This window comes from Zingiber officinale, chromosome 1B (assembly GCF_018446385.1).
Source record: "Zingiber officinale cultivar Zhangliang chromosome 1B, Zo_v1.1, whole genome shotgun sequence".
In the NCBI taxonomy this organism is placed as follows: domain Eukaryota; kingdom Viridiplantae; phylum Streptophyta; class Magnoliopsida; order Zingiberales; family Zingiberaceae; genus Zingiber; species Zingiber officinale.
In genome coordinates this window covers 131,386,996-131,400,894 of record NC_055986.1, presented here as the reverse complement: position 1 = coordinate 131,400,894, position 13,899 = coordinate 131,386,996, and the positions used below count along the sequence as shown (strand labels likewise).

The following is a 13,899-nucleotide window of genomic DNA, read 5'->3' as shown; positions in this document are numbered from 1 at the left end:
TGATCAACCTTGAACTAGGAAAATTGCACCAACACACATTCTTACGTTGGATGTTCCTTTTAAGTATCTAAAAATTCTTTTAACATTAGCCAAGTGTGACTCCTTGGCACATGTTTGGTATCTAGCACATATACTAACTGCAAATAAAATATTAGATCGACTGGCAGTCAGGTATAGTAGACTTCCTATGACGCTTCTGTAATATTTGAGGTCTGAGTTTTTCACTTAGATCACTGTATAGGGTCACATTAGTGGCCATTCGAGTTTTATTTTTCTTAGAATTTTTCATACCAAATTTCTTAAGTAATTTAAGTGTATATTTTTATTGGTAAATGTGAATGATCAATATCCGGGAGGTTACGAAAATAATGGTTAATGCTTCTGTTACCTTCTTGAGCAACAAAAAGAATCCACGTGACAAAATGTTGGTTGTTCCACTTGGATAAATTTTATTCCGACCGGTCTGACATTTGACACTCGTAAATCAAGCTTGCATCAATGTATGTGAATCAATATAAACCAACTAATATGTTTTGAAACTCCCAATGTGAGATTAAAGTCTCATTAACAATGGAGAGCTTCTTTCCTCTTCTGCATTCACATATATCCAACATTTTTGTGATTAAATTCATATATGAGTTACATAATTTTATATATATTGCATCAATTTCGAGACAAAAGAGTAAATTTAAGTTTTCACTACTACTCTTAAACTATAAATTTCAAACCTCACTTCTACCATGATTCAAAACTTTTTATTCAATTTGATCCGGAGGTAAATGAGGGCATGAGAAGTAAATAGAGAAGGGAGGAGGGGCATTTTGGGGAGGAAGGATTGCTAGGGCTGAGGGTTTTTTTTTTGGGAAAGCGCCGTTCACAGAAATGGGGGCTTGCTCGCGTTGGGGGGGCTTGCGCCGCCAGGGAGAAACGGAGAGAGGAAAGGGAGCCCGCCGCCAGCCAAGGGGAAGCACGGGTTTGCCCCTCTCACGCCCTTCGTCGGCGACCGACGAAGCCGCCGGAGTTATCCTCCTCCTCTCTTCCACCCCCTTCCTCCGGTCTCACACCATCGACGCCGCCTAGGAGAGGGCTTTTTCACCGCTGCCAGGGGGAGAACCGAGCACCGCCGTCGCATATGGCGTCCAGCGCCGCCTCCCCCTCCGCTGTCACCTCCTCCAGCAGCAGCCGGCGTCTCCAGTGCCGCCTCCCCCTCCGGTGTCGCCTCCTCCAGCAACAGCCGGCGTCTCCAGCGCCGCCTCCCCCTCCGGTGTCGCCTCATCCAGCAGCAGCCGGCGTCTCCAGCCGCCTCCGGCGATTGCCACAGTCGTCGCCGGCGTCTCCAGCAGTCGCCGACACCTCCGCCATTGCTGCCTGCACTTCCCGTGATGGGTGCCGGCGATTACGGCGAATACCACCTCCAAATCACAGCCATAGCTGCCTTTGGCAGCCCGCCGACGTGGATCCGGCCATCGTGCCGGTGTATCTCATTCTTCGCACCACTATTATGCTTGTTAGTCATTTGTATTATCCGGCCTGCGTGCCGTGTGCCGGCCTGTGAGCCGCTGTATTGTTCCGGGACGCTACGACTCGATTGGCGACACGACTAGCTCATCCATCCATCCGAGGGCGCCCCCCTGGGCCAGGGTATGTTCTCGTACTCGGTATCTGTTTATTTTACTACTGTTCTGTTATTATCTGGATACTCATACATTTGTGGGATTCGCCTCGAGCACCGAGGTACCAGAGACCGGGGGAACCCGGTCGCTGGATGCAGGTACAGTTGACCGGAGGAGGACCTCTGACGAGCCGGTCAACGTAGAGGACAGATCATCAACCCGGTCATGGGGATGCGGTCAACCTTCCAGACACGTCACCCCGGCAGGTTCGTTTTCTCAGCTTCCAGACAGGATCAAATTGGCGCCGTCTGTGGGAACGCGCCTAATCTGGAACGTGAAGATGGACGACGCCGGAGAGTTCTGCTATCCTCATGATCTAGGTCAGTTTTTCCGTTATCTGTTCTCGGGTAGCTATATGATCTGTATTAGTTCTTCGAGCCAAGGCCCCCGAGCCGTTCGGCCGGGAGGTTTATATCCGAGCCAAAGGCTCGAACCCGAAGACCCCGAGCCGTTTGGCCGGGCTGCGTATGGGATACGAGCGATGCTTGAAATAGAAGATCCCGAGCCGTTCGATCGGGAAGGATATCCCGAAGACCCCAGGCCGCTCGGCCGGGCTGCGTATAGAATATAAGCAGCGTTCGAAAATGAAGACCCCGAGCTGTTCGGCCGGGCTGCATACTATTATGGCAGGATGGGAAACCAAAACCCTGCGCTGTTCAAGATGATAGAGGGAGGTTATTGCCTTGTATTCTGAAGAGTGTCTTATGTTCTCCTAACTCCACGGGTGTTCGGGAGTAGGGAACTGATGCAGATCTCCGTTGGTCGCTAGGGAGCGAAGGCCTGAGCCGCTCGGCCAGGTACATTTTAGCTGAGTACTACCTCAGGGAGCGAAGGCCTGAGCCGCTCGGCCAGGTACATTTTAGCTGAGTACTACCTCAGGGGGCGAAGGCCCGAGCCGCGCGGCCAGGGACAATGTAGCCGAGTACAGCGCTCGAGTGAAGGCCCGAGCCGGTCAGCCGAGTACTATCAGGGAGCGAAGGCCTGAGCCGCTCGGCCAGGTACATTTTAGCTGAGTACTACCTCAGGGAGCGAAGGCCTGAGCCGCTCGGCCAGGTACATTTTAGCTGAGTACTACCTCAGGGAGCGAAGGCCTGAGCCGCTCGGCCAGGTACATTTTAGCTGAGTACTTCCTCAGGGAGCGAAGGCCTGAGCCGCTCGGTCAGGTACATTTTAGCCGAGACTACCTCGGGGAGGATTATATACGAGCCAAGCGCTCGATGTGAAGGCCCGAGCCGGTCGGCCGGGTATATGGTTTTCCGAGCCAAGCGCTCGACGACGAAGGCCCGAGCCGTTCGGCCGGGTGTGTAGTCTCACTTGGAGACCGACGAGCACCGTCGTTAAAAATCGAGAGTCGGGCCGGCGACTATAAACCTCCCGGGTGACCGACCAAGAGTCGGGACGCAGTCGGGCCGGCGACTATAAACCTCCCGGGCTGAAGACCTCTGCACGGACCAGCATATCAAATATTCTATCTCCCCTGTTCGGGGTCGAGTTATCACTGAAGGCCCCCGAGCTGATCGGCCGGGAGGTTTATATCCGAGCCACAGGCTCGAGGACCGAAGGCCCCCGAGCCGTTCGGCCGAAAGGTTATTATCCGAGCCAAGCGCTCGAAGCCGAAGGCCCCCGAGCCGTTCGGCCGGGAGGACCAGTATACCGGACCAGTATATCATACATCTATCTCCCCCGTTTGGGGTCGAGTAGCCGTCGCGAGCATCTATCTCCCCCGTTCGGGGTTGAGCAGTCCTCGCGGCCCGGCATCTATCTGACCGATCGACGTCACCGTGGTCGCACGCGCAGCATCGTCCGCCCGGCATCTATCTGACCGATCGACGTCACCGCGGTCGCACGCGCGGCATCGTCCGTCCGACATCTATACATCCGATCGGCAGTATTACGATCGTTCGCACGACAGCATTCGTCTGGCATCTATCCATCCGATCGGCATCATTCCGATCGCTCGTTCAGCATTGCCAACTCCTCGCTACTCGACTGCCGGACCAGCATTTTATGTTCGCTCGTTGACCATTCTCGATGCTGCTCATTCAGCACGTCAGGCCAGCATTTCATGATCGACTGATCGTCATTTTCTCTGTCGCCCGTTCGGCGTTGTCCGCTCGCCGTCTACTCGATCGACATCATTCCGGTCGCACGCGCTGTATCGTCCGCCCGGCATTTATCCGACCGATCGACATCATTCTGGCGCACGCGCGGTATCGTCCGCTCGGCATTTATCCGACCGATCGACATCATTCCGGTCGCACGCGCGGCATCGCCCGCCCCGCATTTATCCGATCGATCGACATTCCGGTCGCACGCACGACAGCGTCCGTCTAGCATCTATCTATCCGATCGGCATCATTTCGATCGCTCGCACGACAGCGTTCGTTTAACATCTATCCATACGATCGACAGCACTTCGATCGTCCGGTCGGTATCTTCGCGGCTGCGCACTCGGCATTGGTCCGATTACAGACTTGGTCCGCTCGGTACCGTTACCATCTCCTACAATGCCACTATTATAGCGACCGCTCGAGCGACATTATATTATTGGTTCAGCGATTAAGCTTTGACATTGAGAGCGGTTTAATTCTTTGCAATAGACTGTCCAGTCAGTCGGACTCACGCCTCCTTCGACTAGACTTGAAGGGGAGGCTTGTGATCCGGAGGTAAATGAGGGCATGAGAAGTAAATAGAGAAGGGAGGAGGGGCATTTTGGGGAGGAAGGATTGCTAGGGCTGAGGGGTTTTTTTTTGGGAAAGCGCCGTTCACAGAAATGGAGGGGGAGGGGGGGGGGGGCTTGCTCGCGTTTGGGGGGCTTGCGCCGCCAGGGAGAAACGGAGAGAGGAAAGGGAGCCCGCCGCCAGCCAAGGGGAAGCACGGGTTTGCCCCTCTCACGCCCTTCGTCGGCGACCGACGAAGCCGCCGGAGTTATCCTCCTCCTCTCTTCCACCCCCTTCCTCCGGTCTCACACCATCGACGCCGCCTAGGAGAGGGCTTTTTCACCGCTGCCAGGGGGAGAACCGAGCATCGCCGTCGCATATGGCGTCCAACGCCGCCTCCCCCTCCGCTGTCACCTCCTCCAGCAGCAGCCGGCGTCTCCAGCGCCGCCTCCCCCTCCGGTGTCGCCTCATCCAGCAGCAGCCGGCGTCTCCAGCCGCCACGGCCGCCTCCGGCGATTGCCACAGTCGTCGCCGGCGTCTCCAGCAGTCGCCGACACCTCCGCCATTGCTGCCTGCACTTCCCGTGATGGGTGCCGGCGATTACGGCGAATACCACCTCAAAATCACAGCCATAGCTGCCTTTGGCAGCCCGCCAACGTGGATCCGGCCATCGTGCCGATCTATCTCATTCTTCGCACCACTATTATGCTTGTTAGTCATTTGTATTATCCGGCCTGCGTGCCGTGTGCCGGCCTGTGAGCCGCTGTATTGTTCCGGGACGCTACGACTCGATTGGCGACACGACTAGCTCATCCATCCATCCGAGGGCGCCCCCCTGGGCCAGGGTATGTTCTCGTACTCGGTATCTGTTTATTTTACTACTGTTCTGTTATTATCTGGATACTCATACATTTGTGGGATTCGCCTCGAGCACCGAGGTACCAGAGACCGGGGGAACCCGGTCGCTGGATGCAGGTACAGTTGACCGGAGGAGGACCTCTGACGAGCCGGTCAACGTAGAGGACAGATCATCAACCCGGTCATGGGGATGCGGTCAACCTTCCAGACACGTCACCCCGGCAGGTTCGTTTTCTCAGCTTCCAGACAGGATCACAATTTTTTAGATTTTACAAACCTCTTATAAATCTTGCATTGAGATGCCCTACCAATCAAAGCTAAGAAGATTCTTTTAGTATGAAATCCAATTTCCAAAGGATGATCATATGCCCCATATCCATTAGTAATCTGGAACATTATCTACCTTGGATCATCTCAAACGAAGTTATTCGTTAGGAACAACTGGAGAAGTATAACAATTAATTTCATGAATTTCAGCCAAACATTTATGGCTGATGTTGCCATGTGACAACATAAAACTGCTTAATCTGACTAAGACCTCATTACAATCCATGTATCTTATACAAACACCAAGATTTTTAAAAATTGCTTAATATATAAACTTCCCCTGCCTTCCAGGTTGATGATCCTTTGGATCTAAATAAATTTAAAGGAATTGATCGATAAATCTATTATCATCTTTTAAAATATATAATAAATTCATTAAAATGGATAAAAAGTAAAAAAAAAAAATCTTGTATTTAACCCAATGAATTAAACTGTTAACCAATAACCTTCAAGTTTTGTTTCGTCTTGGATCCATAAATGCCAACACAAAAGAAGCTCCAAAAAACACCAATCAATCGATACCAACCAGCTGTTCCATTGGAATTGTCAATCCCCATAATATACAGACATCACATAAGCCATATCTCTTCTTTGTCCTTTTCTTTCTTGCCGCAGCTAGCTAATAGCACAAGAATTTAAACAAACTTAATTACTCTCGCCGACCTTCGCCTGCTAATGAACTTGTGGCAATTATCTGAAGAATCAATGGCAGTGCGTCGCAAACAATGCCACCATCTCCAAGTTCGATGTGGCGTCTATATATATATATACACACACACGCATACACGCCAGAAACTCCGAGAGAGAATTGTGATCAAGGTAGCAAATTAAATAAGGAAGATCCATCAATGGCTTCCAAGCTTCAGGTCCTCGCAGTGCTCCTTGCCATCGCAACTGTCATGGTGCCCGTCGCCATGGCAGCAGACATCGTGGTCGGCGATGACAACGGTTGGAGGCAGGATTTCAACTACACCGAATGGGCATCGAACAATATGTTCATGCTTGGGGACAATCTAGGTGACCATTAGTTCAGGTTATAATATATATATTCGGTGCATGAAAATTACAAAAATATTATTATTATTACTATTGCTATACAAATTTGCGCAGTTTTTAAGTACGACAGAGCGATTCACAGTGTGGTTGCGGTGGGAGGAGATGACTTCAGGACGTGCAATGTTTCGAACGGAGCGATTAAGAGGTTCGACAGTGGCAACGACGTGATACAGCTCAACACGACGGGGAAGAGATGGTACGTGTGCGGAGTGGTAGAGCACTGCATTAACGGGCAGAAGCTTGCCATCGAAGTTCTTCCGGCCATGTCGCCGCCACCGAACTCGTCGACGTCGAATCAAGTCATGTCGCACGCGTACCAGACGCTGATGGCGGTTTTGATTGCGGCGATGATGATATGATCAGTTGATTAATGAACGGCAAACAATTCGCGAGTTTTAATTCCTTTTTGTTTGAATATAATAAATTATATATATGCTATTTTAGTATGAATATCGAGTTTGTCTTTCATTATTGTAGCAAAACCGAATTAAGGGGAAGTCTTATCTATCGAATCGATCGGTTGAGTTTCATGTCAAAAACATAAAAGTTTGATAAAAAATTGTTAATTATTTCTGAATCTTATCATTTGCTCGACCACTTGCAGACGTTTTTGGTGGCCAGATTTTGAATCTGCCATCATTCTTTTAAAAATTCTTTTTGAGATTTTAAAAAATATGTCTTTTTAAATAAAAAACATAAGAAATAAAAATAAATTGTATGTTTTACCTATTCACTTTAATATAGTTAAAAAATTAATACCAAATGAATATATTTTAGATTTTATGAAAAATTATGACATCATAATTTTAGAATGAAAATATGTCTATTCATTTATCTTATACTATTTTCATTTATCATATGTGAGGGAGGATGATGCACAATTATAAATTATCCATAGTTTGATCTTGCTATAATATTCACATTAGATTTATTGGATTTTGTGTTAATGCTATTTCAATGGATATTTTCATGGGTGTAGTTGAGTTGGTGCTATAAAAAGTTATCACAATGGACTAGGCCTCCCCAATTTACTCCTTTTTAATATGCTTAGGATGATCTTAGAGAGCCTCAGATAAGAATTATCATTTTTGGTCACAATATATACATTTCAATGCATCAATTAAGCCTCAGATAAGAATTATCATTTTTGGTCACAATATATACATTTCAATGCATCAATTAAGAGTTAAGACCCTTACATATGCACAAAAATATGATTTAATGTTAGTGGAATGATTAAGAGCATCTGCAACGCTGTTAAAACTTCAGCATTAATATATACGTGGTTGTATTGTTCACGCACTATAGTATTACGTGGATGTAGTGTTCACGCACTGTAGCATTAATGCGTTCAACGAATTGAACGTGTTAAAATGACTACAACGCTGAAAAATTATATATATATATATATATATATATATATTGCCATTAACACGTCATGCGTTAATGGCAGTGTAGATGCTCTAATAATCATAAACCAATGGAGTTTAATTTTTAGTCTTCGGGACCCAACGTGATGGTAAGAGATAAGACGGCCCCCCAACAACAAAGATTCAAAATTCACATAGGGCATTCCATGCGTCTACAATATTCGAATTATTCGTGATGCTAAGCCATTCGTTAAGATCCATCTAGACTTTCTAAATTTATTTTGATAACTAATAAATTTTTTTATAGGATATCGATTCTTTTTAAAATTGGTCAGTTCTAGGAACTAAATACATGTATTATAAAAAAAAATAAAACTTAATTTTCAAAGAAAATAATAGAAATAAAAAATATAGAAACTCAAAATAGTTAATAAATTTTTTAACTTTAATTATATATATATATATATATATATATATTTTTTTTTTTTGTTGCAATTGTCGCATAGGTCATGTCGGAGTCTATGTCATGCCCGAGGAAAATTGTAATTAAGTCATGTTAAACTTAACCCGTGATCGAGTTGAGCCAGCCGGCTCAACTTGACTCAAGGACCGTACTAGGTCCTGCCTGACACGGTTTTTTTTTTTTTTTTTTTTTTTACGGGTCATGCCGCGGCCGACAGCTGTTGAAACAACCAAAATCTCAGTCTTAAATTAAGCAGCAAGACCTCTTAAATAAAACAGCCAAAATCTAAGGCCCTCTTTAGGTTACCACCATCTCGCATAAAACAGAAGAAAAGAGTGTACAAAACAGTGAGTTACATTGGCGAGGTCGATTCTCTCAATGAATTGGCCTTTACTGTTCAAAATTTCTCCTTTGTCCTGTTCTTGCAAGAATTCGGCAATTTGGCAACAGCTAATTAACACAACAAAGAAGAAACTTCAAGCCGACCTTTGCCTGCAAATTAACTCCTGTAATTTAATGTCTGCAATAGACGAGGTCCACGCCAGGACGTGTGTGTATATATACAATTGCTTTGTTCTCTCTTTCCAGTCACAAAAGCATCACAGATCAGGCAGCCCCATTTCGAAAAGCAACACTACATCAAGCTCAGCGCTTTGCTCATTGATGGCTTCCAAGCAGGTTCTTGCACTGCTTCTTTTCTCGGCCGTTTCTCTGCTGCCATTTGCCATGGGAGCAGATATCGTAGTTGGCGATGGCAACGGTTGGATGCCAGATTTCAACTACACAGATTGGGCAGCGACCAAATCGTTCGCGGTTGGAGACAATTTAGGTAATCCATTCAGTAGCGTATTTAATCACTCAGTTATCATAAAGCTCATATGCTGCTTTTTTGTTTTGCAGTTTTCGTGTACAGTGGAGGGGATCACAATGTCATCCCTGTCGGAGGAGTAGAATTCAAGGCATGCAATGGAACAGGAGCTGGCAGAGTGTTTACCAGTGGCCGCGACGTGATACCTCTTAAGACAACAGGGAGGAAATGGTACCTCTGTGGAATTGCAGACCATTGCCAAAGAGGTCAGAAGCTAGTCATCAACGTTCTTCCGGCCACGAGCCCTGCGCCTGCTCTGCCGCCGACTTCGTCGTCGACCCCAATCATGAAACACACATTCCAGGCGGCGATGGTGATAGCGGTGGTGATTGCGATGATGAACTGAAGATGAATTCATTCGTTGATTTGGTTTTTGTTGGGTCAGTGTGTTTGATGTTGTGTCTGTGGTGTTGTCCTGCCGTTGCTCTTTAAAATTAGGAGAGAAATGAGAGGTAGTTCCAAGTAAGAAGTTGAAATATTCGAATGTGTTTGTTTGTATTGGGTTTATTCTTTTGCATCTTACAATGAACTCGAAAAATTCATTATCTTATAGTTGAAGAAAAATTATTGATCTTTCTCATCACTTGTGACTTCAATTATTGAATATTGAAGAAAAAACTCTTGTATATATAGTCTAATAGAGATTTACATCTATTAACAAAATGGCACAACATGATATAAGTCTGTCCTCCATCTCATGTTATCTGGTCCTATCTGAAATTACAAAGATAATGTGTTGGATACGGTAGATCAATAGTTCACTGGTAGAAGACCTTTTACTCTATGAAAAAACTTCCTTCTGCTCCTGTACACACAAAGACGGGACAACAAAACATTAGCACCTAGAAATCAGAAGAGAGTCCCTGGCGAAGAGTCTCCGACACTCAAGTCAGTACAAGTTCGGATGGGTGAATAAAGAACAGTAAGGAACGTGCGTCTGAGAGTATAGTTGTAAATGCCAGAGAGCGTACCTTCCCCACGGAGTGGACTCCCTTTTTATATACCACCTCTTAGAGTCTCCACAATCATGAGGTGGCATAGTGCATGTGTCAGAGTTTGTTAAGCAATGCGCAATAATTATCCAAGAAATCTTTCTTTTACCTACATGTATACATTTTTTTACCATTTATAGCTTCTGTTATTGTTGGGATTGATGAGAGAATATGCTGTCATAAATGGTCTGTTGATGGGAGACACGATAGTCTCCAGAGAAGTTTCCAGAAGAATATTTTCTAACACATACGTGTTATCTTGACAAATTATTAGGATGTTGTCTACTAAATATGTCCCAATCGGTCCTTAAGGCATGCCGTCTCTATTAAGCTGCTTGGTTACATTCCGTATAAGATGCTCTATTATATATTATATTGCTTGTATCTTGGCCAACCAGTAAGGCCAGCTGCCTTTATACATATCTCGATGTTAAGCCACTCAGTTAGGTTTTGTATAGCATTGAGACATTCGTTCACAGAATAATATAATGTCCTGCTTATGTTAGGAATCCGTTTGAGAAATAATATGATGCCCCATGTTTCTTGGAAATCCATCTGGCAACCTATGTTTTGCTAGAAATCCGTCTGGGTAGTGATATGAAGATAAATACTTTAAAGTTGGCCAGCTCAAAGCTGGTCGGCCTTTTATCCAGCCAAACATGCATAGAGAGATCCGCGATCCTTGAGGAGGCCAACCCATACTCTAACCAACCCTATGGCTGGTCGATTATGAGATGGTTTGGACATCTCGACCGACCTAGGAGGCCGACCGCCTCAAAATCCTGTCGGCTGTTAAATGATCGTTATCTCTTAAGTAAAGTACTAGGCTCCGTATGTTTGACCGGCTGAAGGGTCAGTTGACCTTTATTCGCTCGGATGATAATCCCACCAGGTTGGACCTAAGAGCCCTAATGCTGGGTAACTGATAAAGTCAGATGAGGGATGTTTTTTTACGTTGACTCTGACCGTCACATCACCTTGATCTTGACCCGCCTCGTCATCTCTTGGGTCTACTCATCATAACCCATATTGCTAGCCTCCCCTTCAAGTTTAGTCGAAGGAGGTGTAGCCGACTGACTTGACCCAAGTTTTACTTTCACCAGTTCACCCCTTCTTACTACAGTCGTCCAAAAATTTGCACTCTCCTTTATGCCTTGAGGACTTAGTAATTTTTTCAAAAACTACTTGCCAGTGGCCCGCTATTCAGGAGAGTTTACCGAGGACACACGGAGAGGTGCATGGACAAAGAAATGATTTGGTTGTCACCTTCATCATAATATGGGTTGATGGCACGTGACCCCCCTGTTTGTTTTCTGAAATGACTTCTGACACACGCCTTCTTGTATAGCTAAATGGTCTCTCTCTTCGTATAGATCAACGACCCGTTGCATGTCATTTCAATCCAACGATCACAATTGAATTATACTTTATAAAAACCCTAAATAGCCCCTATTCTTAACTCTTTGCATTTCATCTTCCTCGCTTTCTTCTCCGGCGACCTTTCACCTATAGTGTTCTTCTCTTTTTTCCCTACAGCCATCAGTAAGTCCTTTGCTCTCTTTCTACTTCATGTTTTCTCATGGTGGAAGAATCCTTTGCCCCTTGGTACATCCTAACCTTTTCGGATTTTGATGCCACTAATAAAGCTTATATCTGTGCTCAGTGTGAAATCCCCAACGCTATTGAATTGTTATCCCTTCTCCTAACGCTTTTCCTTATCATCCTCTTGATAATCACATCACCTTTTTCACAGACCAGTTAGCAGCCGATTTCCTTTTCCTTATTCTCCCATTTCTGTCAGCGGTGAGTCAGTATTTCCACATTCCTCTACAACAGTTCGCTCTGAACACTGTTTGTGCCATATGCGGCACATTTATGTTATTTCGTCTGTATAGCATTCCCCCTAAACCTCAATTTTTTTTTTCTATTTTCTTATCCCAAAAAATTAGAACTTAGAGTTTTCCTCTTTCAATCTTGTCTGAAGTCTGTGTTCTTCAAAGACATGCCTTCTTCAAATAAGGGTTGGATTTTGTGTTTCATTTTCCTTGAAATGCCTGAGCCCACCTCTTGGCCGACTGAATGGCAATCTTCACTTTCTCCCCTTCCCAACGTAGGAAATTACAAACATGATGCTACCTATATCTCGTACTTTCCCAAGCTGAGCAGCCAATACTTTAAAATACACCGGTGGTTACTGCACTTGTTTGGCTTGAGTCCTATACAAAAGAAACTTCCTATCTCTCTCGGTAAGCTCCGATAACTTGGTTACTGTATTATCATTAACTAAGGTATTCTTTATTTTATGCAGTGAACACCATCTTTGTTGCTCTAATTGATGACTCAATCAACTTGGAAGAGGAGGAAATTCACACTAGAGAGAGAGAGAGAGAGAGAGAGCTATAGGGCAAATGAGGTTTACAACCAACTGCCCCTTCTGGTGGAGTGGCTGAGTCCAGCGTGGCTGGCGCCTCCGAAGAGTTGTCTTCCGCTTCAGTTTCAGTGTACCTCTCCTTCGGAAGGGGAGGGTGCCCCCTTAAAGAGACGCAAAAGGAGTAACCTTGTCTATGTCCAGATCCCCAAAGGACAAGCACCCTCTGCCAAAGTACCCTCCAGTGAAGGGCCTTCCACTTGAGTATCTCTCACCTAGGAAGAGCTCATTTGGGAGGAGGTACAAGAGCAATCTTCTGAGTGGACCCTATTCATCCTTCCTTCTACTAGTCCCATACTAGATCCCACTCAAACACAGGAGGTGATCTCCTTGTTGGTGTTGGGATCTTAGATGGCTAGAGGGGGGGTGAATAGCCTCTTAAAAATAAAAACAAAATTTCTACATAGAGATTTGTTAGCACAGCGGAAATAATCAAAACAAACACTTATGCACAGAAGAAAACACACCACCACTAACACAATGATGTACGAGGTTCGGGGATAACTTGCCCCTACTCCTCGGCGTGTCCGTAAGGTGGACGATCCCTTGATCTTTCGGTAGATCAACCCCCGGACAGATTCCGGCTAAGTATTTCTCCTTCTCGGTGGAGAAACCTCCCACAAAGTCTCAAAACAGATTTAGAATGAAGCACAAGACTTAGACTTACAGAATTTTGTGGCTACAATGAATGCACAATCAACTTACAGCCACAATGAATGCAGAGAGTGAAGAAGAAGTAGATTCACAGCCAAGAGCTTCACAGAACACCCTTGCTTGAACGTCGACAGAGAGTTTGCTACCAAAGAATGAATCCTTTTTTCAAACCTCTCTTCTACCTCCTTCTTATTTCTCTGCTCTCTGCATCGAATCACGTCAACCAGTAGCGTATCACTGTCGCCGAACCAGGCGTCGCCAATCACGCTTCTTCCTCATCTGATTATCTGAGCTCACACCAATACCATCCTTGGTCTTCACTGGTGTCTCTGAGCTCGAACCAATAAGGAAGAGTCAAGCTGATTGCAGCCAGTGAGCCAACTGAACAAGCCAGTGAACGTTGACGCTTCTTTTGCACAATTTGCAGCGATAACCAGTGGAAAAACCATTTTGTTTTATTCCTTTGATAGTCATTGATTTGAATTCAAGCATCACCATGGTACCTGCAACCTGTTACTCAAAAAGCTCACAAGCAGATGTTAGATCAGAC

General features: G+C 45.6%; 2 protein-coding genes across 2 annotated transcripts; both read left to right on the top strand.

Moving 5' to 3' along the window:
- The first annotated feature begins 1,823 nt into the window (after positions 1-1,823).
- Positions 1,824-7,094, top strand: LOC121999427 (blue copper protein 1a-like). Its single transcript, XM_042554142.1, has 3 exons — positions 1,824-1,879; positions 6,219-6,535; positions 6,629-7,094. Exons 1-3 carry the CDS (start codon positions 1,839-1,841, stop codon positions 6,931-6,933), a joined length of 663 nt encoding a protein of 220 aa, XP_042410076.1. The 5' UTR covers positions 1,824-1,838; the 3' UTR covers positions 6,934-7,094.
- A 1,919-nt stretch (positions 7,095-9,013) lies between these two features.
- Positions 9,014-9,822, top strand: LOC121999343 (blue copper protein 1a-like). The gene is made up of 2 exons (XM_042554062.1): positions 9,014-9,236; positions 9,308-9,822. The coding sequence occupies exons 1-2, from the start codon at positions 9,071-9,073 to the stop codon at positions 9,619-9,621; spliced, it is 480 nt and encodes a 159-aa protein (XP_042409996.1). The 5' UTR covers positions 9,014-9,070; the 3' UTR covers positions 9,622-9,822.
- Positions 9,823-13,899: the final 4,077 nt, after the last annotated feature.

Bases quoted from the DNA above. Each gene is read 5' to 3' on its own strand.
- LOC121999427 (XM_042554142.1), top strand. From the start codon at position 1,839: ATGGGGATGCGGTCAACCTTCCAGACACGTCACCCCGGCAG. The intron at 1,880-6,218 runs GTTCGTTTTCTC...AATTATCTGAAG, and splicing joins CAGACACGTCACCCCGGCAG to AATCAATGGCAGTGCGTCGC. The intron at 6,536-6,628 runs GTGACCATTAGT...AAATTTGCGCAG, and splicing joins CATGCTTGGGGACAATCTAG to TTTTTAAGTACGACAGAGCG.
- LOC121999343 (XM_042554062.1), top strand. From the start codon at position 9,071: ATGGCTTCCAAGCAGGTTCTTGCACTGCTTCTTTTCTCGGCCGTTTCT. The intron at 9,237-9,307 runs GTAATCCATTCA...TTTGTTTTGCAG, and splicing joins CGCGGTTGGAGACAATTTAG to TTTTCGTGTACAGTGGAGGG.